Consider the following 12,045-nt stretch of genomic DNA (forward strand, 5'->3'; position numbering starts at 1 on the left):
AACAGCCCTTGATTTTTTCGGAAAATTTTAGAGTTTGTGGTTTCTATTGATGTATATTAGATAATGGGACTATTATACTATTAGTATAATAATCCAAGCTAGATACAAGTACTTTAAACTGAGAATACCTCACACAAGTAGAATTTAATTTTTATGCCCCCGCCGTGGCGGAGGGGGCATTAAGTTTTACCCTTGTCCATCTGTACGTCCGTACGTACGTCCCATAGTTGGTTTCCGTTCTCTAACTTTAATTTGCCTCAACCAAATGTTATGAAACTTATACTTAATGCATATTACAACATAACACAGATCAAGTTTGAATTTTGGTGGTGTCACTTGAACGGTTTTAGAGTTATGTCCCTTTACAAATGGAAAAATTGCTGAATTTTTCATTTCCGTTCTCTAACTTTAGTTTGCCTAAACCAAATGCTATGAAACTTATACACAATGTTTATTACCACAAAATACAGATCAAGTTTGAAATTGGGTGACATCACTCTTATCATTCTTGAGTTATGCCCCTTTATAAACATAAAAACTGCTGAATTTTTTATTTCCGTTCTCTAACTTTAGTTTGCTTCAACGAAATGTTATGAAATTATACACAATGCTTATTACCACATAATACAGATCAAGCATGAAATTGGGTGGCATCACTTGTACCCTTCTTGAGTTATGCCCCTTTATAAACATAAAAATTGCTGAATTTTTCGTTTCCGTTCTCTAACTTCAGTGTGCCTCAACCAAATGTTATGAAACTTATACACAATGCTATTTACCACAAAATACAGATCAAGTTTGAATTTTGGTGGTGTCAATTTTACTGTTCCAGAGTTATGACTGTTTACAAATGGAAAAATTGCTTAATTTTTTGTTTCTGTTCTCTAATCTAAGTTAGCCCCAACCAAATGTTATGAGACTTATACACAAAACTTATTACCACAAAACTCTGATCAAGTACAAATTTAGGTAGCGTCACTTTCACTGTTCTTCAGTTATGTCCTTTCATAACTTTATATGATATGCAAGCGGGGGCATCATCTGTGTCCCATGGACACATTCCCCATTTATTTACCCTCTTTTGTGTTTTGAGCAAAAACTTAAGAAGATAGACAAAAACTAAACAGACTAAATGATCAGCAATACAAGATCAACAAAACAGAGATTTTTGTCATGAATTCTAATCTCACAACAATGTTGGAGAGTGTCCTTTGTTGAATATGCCCATAGACCAAGGTGTGCAACACAGCCTCTAGTTTTTCTTGTTCTCTATATTTATGTGATAATTGACCAAAATCTCTGTATTTGTCATCAGAATATGTAGAAGTGGCATTTTATTTCTCCATAACTGTATTTGTTTTTATACGATGGAACCTAAACTACTTGTTTTGAGATCTTTAGAATACTCGTAAATGTAAATCAGGGAAAATATAGGCTAAATAAGACCTTTATTGCATCCTCTCTTTAAAGATTTGATTTGGAGTGACTTCGATCATGAGGTCAACTTTTTCTAGTAGCTGTTGTTTAAGTTCAATTACTGGTTGGATTCCATTCACATGCTGTTCTTAGTTTTCGTGTAAAATGTGGATTGTATATATATGCATATATCTCCATATAATATCATGCAATTCTGAAAAAAAAACATATATTAAAAGGGCTAGCAGGTGTTATTCCTTGGAAACTAGATGTACAAAAAGTGCATTTTATTCATGTTGTTGTCATAAATTTTTCTTTGGTTTTTATGATAAATGTTTATTTCAATGAAAGATATGTAAGAGAAAAACATTTCAGTTAACATTAAAATCTGTCTGAATGCCAAGTTCACATGGTAATATCCTAAAACTATGTCTGAGAACTTATTCTTACATTGTAAATAGTCATGATACGATACTTGGGTGTGAATCGCTGTTATTTCCTACATAAGGAAATAAATTCATAAAAGAATAATTAATTAAATTTTAGAATGTCTATTTGAAAATTTATGTGAAAATTTTTTTTATATTTATTCCTCGTATTCTCTTACGTCAGAGATTGCAAAAAGTGCCATGAGTATAATAAATAAGTAATATGTAGCTTGGTTCTCTATTGAAAATTGTTTCATAGTTTTGTTATACCATGGTCTTTTTTAACTTTCAGTAGGATATGGGTTTTGCTTATTGTTGCAGGCCATCATGTGACCTGTATTTGTTAATGTTTTTGTCTATGCAAAGTTGTTTCATTTGCAGTCATACCTGATATCTCCTTATTTTGAAATCACTATATGGTATTGGGTTTGCTCATTGTTGAAGGCCCTTCTGTGACCTATAGTTGTTTATATCCTCGTCCTTTGGTCTTTGGTGGATAGCTGTCTCATTGGCTATCATTACACATCTCCTTATTTGTATAATGATATCATTTAATGCTAGAGAAATTGAATTATCAATAGTGAACACTATATGCTTAATGGTCCAGATAGAGCTTATTTGAGACATGCAAAATTTTGACATACCTGTTTATATATAAATGAAGGTGAGTCAAATGTAGAAAAAATACTTTGTTGAAATCGTAATACATTTACCCGTATGATGAAATCATGATTTATTTAATGTGTTTTAATTATTATTTCAGGTATCAAGAAAGATACAGAATTATTTCCCTGTTATGGATTTATCCAGTGACCAGTCACCTCTGAGGTATTTATTATAGCAAAAATCAATATTTACTGCTATATTTATGTATGTTGCACTTGCTGGCCATTTGGGACATTGAACTTTCTATTACTATTTTTCACTAATCTAAATCATGTTTATCAGACATTGTATGTGGGATTTGAATGAGTCAGCTGAACGTAATTGAACACATTCGGTGCCATGGGAAATGTATCCCCCCTTTTAAATGTCATTATTTCAATTTATGGTAGCAATTAAACTACTTAATTTAGTTATAATGCACCCATAATTATTGAAATAAAATCTTATGTTAATTCTTTTACTTAGCCAGAGCAATTTGACCCCTAGATCCCCTTAAGATACCAACATTTCAAATTATCATAACTTTTAAACTACTTCATTTAGTTATAATGCTCCTAAAAGTATATGGAATGAAAATGAAATGCTAGGATAAATTATAGAACATTTTTTCATAGTCATTATATTTTACCCATCCCCCATTCCCCAGCCTCTTTCCGGCTAATGGGATTTTGACCTCCTTTTATGGATTCATAACCTCCAATTTTGAGTGGAACATACTGAATAGCATTGGATAGTATAGACATGATAAATGGGGGAGGATTAAATTTTCTATACAGGGGGGTCAAAATACCAACTATCCAGGGTAATGTCTATTGGGTGAACACGTAAATCTCAGCTGCAAGACAACTAATTGATTTTTTAATAACTATTTTGTTACAGGGGTATTTTATAAGGACTTGTTTGTGCAGTAATTTCTCCAAGTGTCACTTTTGTAACCGACAAAAATGTGTTTGTGCTATTATGGAAAAAGTCTGGTAAAAATGATCATATTTTTATCCCTACTTATATGACGGTGATGAAAATATTCAGAATTTTTTTCAAACCCTCATTTTGTGTCCAGTTAAGTCAAATTTTTTTTTTCACAGTGAAGTCAGTGATTTTACTTATACATATATGTGTTAATCAGATTCTTGAGTGGAGCCTTAGGTTTTAAGTAATCCAGATTTAAAGGTTAAATATCCTATTTCTTTTTCAAAATGAAACTTAAGGAAGTGATATCAGTCCTACAGGGAAAACTATAAATAATTCAGTTGTAATTAATATGATTTGACATAAACAAATAAATAAATTTTTACATGTCATGTTTGTTTTGTTATATTTTTTAATTGATTACATCAAAGTACATTTAAAACCCACACTAAATGCCATTTTAACTTTCTGTTTTTACATATCAGGCCATTAAGAACTAGATGAACAATTTTTGTTGTTAGGTAGGTTTGAGTTCAGTTGTGTCTAGGAGGTCAAATTATTTTTCCAAAAGGAAATAAAACTTCACATTCATGTAAATTTAAAATTTGAATAATAACAGATTGTTAGGATGTGTTAAATGCCTTTTTAAATACATGTATATTGTATGTACATGTAAACTCCTACACAGGTCGATGCCTCGGAATTCCATTTTGGTATTATGCATAACAAAAGTCAAAATTACAAAATCTAGTGTATTGAAAGTGCTTTTCAGGATTAACCTTGAAATGTTTGAAAAAGTTAATGATGTTTTACATGAGGAGAAATGTTATCAAAAGAACCTAAAACAAAAGGCCAAATCTTATTCAATCAAAACTTGCATTTTAATTTCATCAATCATTAATTTATGTTTAAAAGATGTTGTTATATATATATATAGTTAATATATAATATAAAATTAAGCAGTATTTTGGTTTAACAATGTATGTCAGTAATGAGAATATGTTAGGACTAGCAGTCAAGCATATCATACATGTCATAACAATACAGTATACAGCATGAGTGAGCGAGTGTAAACAGTTAAATGTTGGAAAAGTTAGCTGTTTATCTCCCTTTGATTTTTGGTTTTAAAGACCTATATATTGTTATTGCTTCAAATTGCCATAAAATTAACTTTTTTCACACTGCATATTTGTCAATTGATGAGCTTTTACATTTCCTGTCTATAATCTTTAAGTAGTCTATTGCTAATGCATTTATCTTTTTTTAGCCCAAAAAAAAGTTCCTAACAGGATTTAACCATTCTTATTCATAATGTCTGCCTTAATGGATGTTTTGGGTAACGGAAATGAATTCTAACCAAAAATGTCACATGGAAAGGTCTTTGTAATTTTCCCTTCACATATCTTAACTAAAAAAGGAACATATATAATTCAAACCTTTTTCAAGTCATTTTAAGTTCAGAATTAAGATTAAAAAAAGTATGTCATGCAAGATGATGATGATGATGATGATGGATGGCTGCTTAACGTCCAGCGGCAAATTAATATGCATATTCAGGACGAGATCATGTTAATGTAATATGAATATTTGCCCTGCTTTGTACTAGACCGACATGCTAAGTCAGATTTTTAAGTGCTAGTTCACAAGGTAACAGTCCATAGGAAGACTTGTCACCTTAAAGGGACACATTATTCTGACTCCGATCTGACAAGCTTTGCTTTTACTCCTTGATGCAGCTAAGCGTGCTTAGTTTAGAAGCAGCAAATACCAATTTTAAAGTCATTGGTTTGACCTGGCCTGGGTTCGAACCCACGACCTCCTGCACTCGAGGTGAACACGCTACACAAGACCACCGAGGCGGTTTTCTCATGCATAAAAGTACATCCTAAGTTTTATGAGATGTAAATTATAAGCAACTGGAAGAGAGTTCATGGTCCTGTATTTGGCTCCGATCCTGTACAGCTTTTTTCTGTATTAGCCTATGAGTAGGGAAATGTCAACAGTTTTGCACATACATGTCTACTAATTTGATAAATTTTAAATATAGGATAAGGGCTGATTTGATCTTAAAAACTAAATATTAACCTGAGATGTTTCTGAACACAGAATATATTACATCATTATCTATTGAGATCATTTTCATTCAGCCTCCTGATCAACTTAACAGTGATCCAATAAACATTTTAAAATTTATTACTAGTTTGAAAGAAAAAATTCTGGTCTTATTTCAACTTTTTAAAACACAATGAAAATAGATAACCTAGATGTGGCCTAAATAAAAGGTTAAAATGTTGGGGAAATGTTTTTATATAACAGTACGACTTGAAGTGGGGTATAACCTTGACATAAACATTAAAAATATCAAAGAGCTATGGGTCATAGATGTGTATCTTAATATTGTTATTATGGTAGACTACACATATAACATACTGTGACATAATAAATGTACCAATATGTAGTGGCAATTATATGTATGAACATTTTTATTTCTAAGTTGCTTTTGTGATTAAAGGATGTTTTTTCTTTGCTAATACTGACTGAACACATTTAGGCTTTAATGAGGTATTTGGTGTGCATTGAATAAAGAATCTTGATAATACCGGTAATAAATGTGCCATAGGCAATGATAGGGTTCTGTTTGGATTTTCTTATAGTTTATACTTCTGAATTTTTTTGTGTATTCAAATTTTAAAACTGATGAAAACCCATTTTGGCATTTTATTTCCTGATGGACCAAAACAAAAATACAAACTTTAATAAGGACAAGGTGCACTTTTACCAAATTTTGGCCTTGTATTAATATTACAACTTGATCATCAAATACTAAAAAGGCCACACTTTGGTATTAAATTGCTTTATAAATTTCAAAACTTAATGCTGAGAACAAATCTATTCATAAAAGTACATTATGTGTTCCCATGTCTTTTGGAGATGTTTTCAAAACAATGATTTGGTGCATTTTTTGTACCTAAAAGCTTCAGTAAGTTCAGAATAACATTGGCAGCCAATAGTGGGTTCCAAAATATTCTGTAAGAGAGAGGTACCAAGGTTCATATTGAATGCCTAAACAAAATAATTTTCAGGATAAGGGTTCCCATCAAAGCTTAGTATACATGCAAAAAAACTGTTCAACATTATGAAATTCATCATAAATAATTCATAATTTGGGGTCATAACTTTGTCTTTGTAATTTATTATATGATTTGCCAAAAAGAAGTTATTTTGTAATAATAGTGTTATCGCATCTATTTTTTTTATGAAAAATTTGTAGTAATTTGACCATATTTAAAAAAAAAATCCAAAATCTATGGCCAATTTTAATCCTTCATTAACTTTCTCCTTTGTCTGAGTCTCTATAAGGTTTCTTAAATTGACTTAAATTTGAAACGATAATCATGTGTTTTGTGACAGGTTTTCAGATTCCTTCCACTTTGCAATTTACATATAATCCACATAAATGACATTTTCTTCACAGTTTTCTCTGAAGTTGACAACAATTTGGTATTAAGCTGTATCTGACTAATCAGTACTGTGTGACTTGTTTTCAGATCTCTCCATCACCAACTCCCTGTATGCCAATTTGTAATCCACATATAGGTAAAGCGTATTGCACTGTCTCAGAAGCAATTAGTGATAACTTCCAAATTGTTTGTACTGCATTCATGAGCTTCATTTCAAAATACCAGCTTCAACATGTTGAATACTACATTGTATTGTACAATTTCAGATCCCTCATTTACTTCCTTTCTGCCCACTTCATTTATGTTCTCCACATACAATACATTACAAAGGTAATGCATTGTTCTCAGCTAAAATACATATTACACAATAATCCTTTCAGGACAGTAGCCAGGATATGTCTCTGATGGGAGTTATTTTTGGTCAAGGGGGGGTCAGATAAAAATTACTGAACCCTCCTTTGCTACAAGTGTGCCTTTCAGTAAAGTATCTTAGTGGTGAGTTGTAGCAGTCATGACAATACATATTCTTTGTATTGAGTCTATTGACTATATAAATGAAAGGAGCTGAGAACAAGTTGAGTACCAAACAAATAACAAGTTAATTGGTTATTGTCGGCCAGTCATCTTTAGTTTATAAAAATTGTCATTTAATGGTCAAGATGATAGGATTGAAATAAGTTCTTTAAATGAGAGATTTTATATAGATACATACTCTTACAACTTCAGCAAAATGTATTTTTATGTTTTTGTTAAGGCACAGATGTATTGGATGTAATGTATGAAGTGATACACTGTTTAAGTTTATGTTGAATCAAATTGCCTATAGTGGTCATTATTTTTGATACAGAAAATGATAGAAATGTCATATATATATAACATTTAATTACGTTTGAGCATCATGATAATTACTTGTACAAATATATATATAGATATACTATGAGAAATAATCTATTGATTTTCTTTGAAGTACATTGAAGACCAGACAAGAAGAAACCTTTAAATAGCATTGCAGATTTCTGATGTAATTTGATATATTTTCTGTCATTACAGTGACTTGTCTCCATGTGCTGATCTGAATGGTCTAAGAGAAGAACAATCACCCTCGGATGCTGATCTGACGTGTCCATCCTATATAAACCAGCAGCCTTTATCATGTACTTCTCAAGTATCAGCTTTGACAATCAACTCGGTAAAGTCCCCACCTACAGCCCTGTCATCAACAAATACAACTATATCTGCAATGTTCACTGGTAAAAATGGGGCCAAATCACCACATTGTAAAGTGTGTGGAGACGAATCCTCTGGATTCCACTATGGAGTGGATTCATGTGAAGGATGCAAGGTAGGAATTATCCGTAGCCTTGTCAACAACAAATATTTACATTCCACATGATAACTAATATGATGTAAATTCAGAATGTTATTTGTTTATTATTTCATTTGTTGAACAAATGACAAAATTGTGAAGTTATGTCAGACACTTATTTCCTGTCTGTGATAGTTTGAATTTTTATTATGACTGGTCGTATAATGTTATTAAGTTGTCAATGTCATCGTTGTTGTTGTCTGAAGACATTTGGACAATTACTTGTGTATTAGTGAATGGATCTCAATGAAATTGTATCGCAAGGTTCCGTACTTCAAAATGAAGGATTGTGTCGATTTTGGGGGTTATGGCCCAAACCGTTTAGGAATTAGGGGCAAAAAAAAAAACTAGGATTTTCATGTTTCCTGACAATAACTTGAGTATAAGTCTATGGATCTCTATGAAATTGTACCACAAGGTTCCACACCAAAAAAAAGAAGGTTGAGAATGATTTTAGGGGTAATGGCCTTAAACCATTTGGGAAAAAGGGGCCAAAATTATACTTTTTTAATACTTTGTTCAAATTGCTTATTTCTTGAGCAATTTCAATGGGGTTTGATTCAAAGTCTTGAATTCTTTGGGTTCTTTGATATCCTTGATCTAACCATGTTATATAGATTTCGATTTTTGGGCCCAGTTTTCAAAATTGGTCCACATTAAGGTTCAAAGGGTCCAAAATTAAACTTAATTTGATTTTAAAAAAATTTGAATTTATGGTTTTTTTTGGTATGCTGAATCTAAACATTTATTTAGATTTTTGATTTTGGGCCCTGTTTCTAAAGTTGGTCCAAATCAGGGTCCAAAATCAAACTTTGTTTGATTTCAACAAAAATTATATTTATGGGGTTCTTTGATATGCTGAATCTAACTGTGTATAATTTTGATTTTGGCTTTTTGGCCCCATTATAAAAATTGGTCCACATTGAGGTTCAAAGGGTCTAAAATTAAACTTTGTTTGATTTCATCAAAAAATGAATTCTTGGGGTTCTTTGATATGCTGAATCTAACCATGTATTCAGATTTTGGATATTGGACCATAATAGGTAAAAGTCCAATTTCAAATTTTTAAGTTCTTAGACATCATAACTTCTGTGTCAGAAACCTATGCGATGTCAAATAGTTAATCACAATCCAAATTCAGAGCTGTATTGCACAATTAATAGAAATTGTTAGTAATTCATAGTTAAAAATAGATATAGCATCATAATCTAATTTTAGAAATTATGTATAAATATAGTTTGAAATTTACTGTTCATTATTAAGATATTTTGAAAAATAATTAGATGTAAGTTTTATAGATTTTTTATGCCCCTGCCGTAGCGGAGGGGGCATTAAGTTTTACCCTTGTCCATCAGTCTGTACGTACGTCCCAAAGTTGGTTTCCGTTTTCTAACTTTAGTTTGCCTCAACCAAATGTTATGAAACTTATACACAATGCGTATTACCACAAAACACAGATCAAGTTTGAATTTTGGTGGCGTCACTGTTACCGTTCTAGAGTTATGCCCCTTTACAAATGGAAAAATTGCTGAATTTTTCGTTTCCGTTCTCTCACTTTATCAAGCTGTGTCAAGCTTGAATGTAGTGTCCATACTTGCCCCAACTGTTCAAGGTTCAAGCTCTGTGGTTGTATCTAGCTGCAGCCGGCAGAGCATTTTATTCAATATGTTGAATGAACTTTAAAAATTGTTTTTATCACTTATTCCCCCAGTAGTACTTTACAGACTCACTATATTTGGCTAGCAGCTTGACAGTAAGTTATATACATGTGAGCATTTTTCAGATCTGTCAGACACTTCTTTCTGTTTTTCTATACTTTGAATTATGAGAAGGGGTAAGCTAAACAAGTTAATGTATGCAACTACTTGTTATTTATTTGCAAAGCCAGTTTTCAGTGGGGATAAATCGAATGGTGAATTTCTGATTGACTGCAGGTTTATTGCTCATATTATGAAAATGTCCAAAAGGTAAAACAAAAGATTTAATGACAAGAAAATAAGACATAAAGAATATATTCTTTCATATGAAGAATTTTTTTTACATTTAAGCTACTTGTAAATATCCTGTTGGGAAAATATAATTAGTTAGTTTTATTGCACAACTTATGTTCATCGAGGATGAGAGTAATGGATATTGTCATTTATCATTTGTTTATGAATAAAACTAGCACGTTTAAAGGCCATTAAATGAAATGCATAACTTAACCTTAAAAGAAGTGGAGAATTAAAAATTGATGTTTTATGTTTGAAAACCATATTCATCACTCTTGATGGAGTCAAATCTACAATTACATGAATTACAGATTGCATATCAAAACATATCAGAAAGGATATGGTCATCAACTCACAAATAATCACAGGATATGGAAATTCAGAAGAAACTTTGATCTTAATATAGTCATGTGAACTCTATCAGAAACCTTGAGTTTCTTAATGTCCAGCGGAAATATTTCATGCATGTTCAGGACGATTGAGTTTTATGATGAACTCGCCAAGTTAAGTGTACTGCCACTCATAGCATTGCCCATTGGTCAAAGCCAAACTGAGACATGTATGTCGAGTGTAATTACAGAAAGTGGTGATATGTCTTCGTTTATTTGAAAGACACTGTTTTAGTAAGTGTAAAAAAAACCCTGTGATTATGACAATGAAAGTTCTTCAGTAATTCTTCTTTGAATAAAAAGGGATTTGGGGTACACACCAATGATACTGCAACCAAACCATACTGCACAAATAAGTTCAAAAAAATCTAGAGGTCAATATGCAGTCTTCAGTAAAAGACATGTGTCTTAATATAATAGGTCAGGTTCTAAAATGCTCAGATTATAAAAGCTGTGAACAGTAAATGCAATTGACCATTAACATGCAGTCTTCAATAATAGATAGGTGTGTTTTAATGCAATAGGTCAATTTCTAAAATGACAAGCTGAAAACAAGCTGTGATTTAATTAAACAGACTATCTTACACCTTTCATTAACACCAAATTAACAAGTTTTAAAGATAGCATTTATTTAGATCATAGATTGTTGAAAATTCGTATATTAAATGCAAAATAAAAACCAAAATTAATAGAAGTTATTTCTAGCTAGCCACGTTATTCAAGCAACAAGTGAAAGGACCATATTTCTTGATCTTGAATTTATACTTTCAAATGTTACAGTCATAAATTTGAATTTTACAGTAAATGCATGGTAATCAATGGACTATGCCAGATAGTGCTTTAATTTTTTTCAAACTAGTGTCAGTTTCAACTTGAGCGAAAAAAAGATCCCCTATCACCCCTTAATATATATAAGCCTGTCTGAGTTGTGTCTGATAGAAACTGCACACTTAGTATTATGAAAATCATGATACTTGACACTAGCCCTTAACAATGCACATATAAGGGTCAAGTTAAGTCTTCATCAAGATATGATACCTTGTTATCAAAGTAAATATTGAAATATGAAATAATTGTTTTGATTTGGTATACGTTTTTTCCTCACAAAATAGTACGTCTAAATATTGTAACAAACAGAATTTCTATAAAGTATCATAACCTATAGTACCCTGAGGAACCAACTTTTGTTACGTATCTTGAAATAGATATCAATGTATAAAGCTTCAGTGTTGATTTTGTTATTCATTGATGTATTTGTAGGGATTCTTTAGACGATGTATAACCCAAGGAATGACACACAAATGCTCAAATGAGGAAAAGTGTGAAATTACACCATTTACACGCAATAGCTGTCAGTACTGTCGACTCAAAAAATGTTTTGCTGTTGGCATGTCAAGGGAAGGTAAGCAGTGTGTTTTA

At 31.6% G+C, this 12,045-nt stretch overlaps 1 protein-coding gene across 2 annotated transcripts in view; it reads left to right on the top strand.

The window, feature by feature from the left end:
- Positions 1–12,045, top strand: part of LOC127723768 (uncharacterized) — a 69,943-nt gene that overhangs the window by 21,516 nt on the left and 36,382 nt on the right. For both annotated transcript variants that reach the window (XM_052230520.1, XM_052230527.1), the window contains 3 exons: positions 2,608–2,672; positions 7,931–8,222; positions 11,887–12,028. In XM_052230520.1, coding sequence (XP_052086480.1) covers positions 2,641–2,672; positions 7,931–8,222; positions 11,887–12,028 — 466 coding nt within the window. In that variant the 5' untranslated portion in view covers positions 2,608–2,640. The remainder of the gene's footprint in view (positions 1–2,607; positions 2,673–7,930; positions 8,223–11,886; positions 12,029–12,045) is intronic.

Source organism: Mytilus californianus, unplaced genomic scaffold (genome assembly GCF_021869535.1).
Source record: "Mytilus californianus isolate M0D057914Y unplaced genomic scaffold, xbMytCali1.0.p SCAF_1, whole genome shotgun sequence".
Lineage (NCBI taxonomy): Eukaryota > Metazoa > Mollusca > Bivalvia > Mytilida > Mytilidae > Mytilus > Mytilus californianus.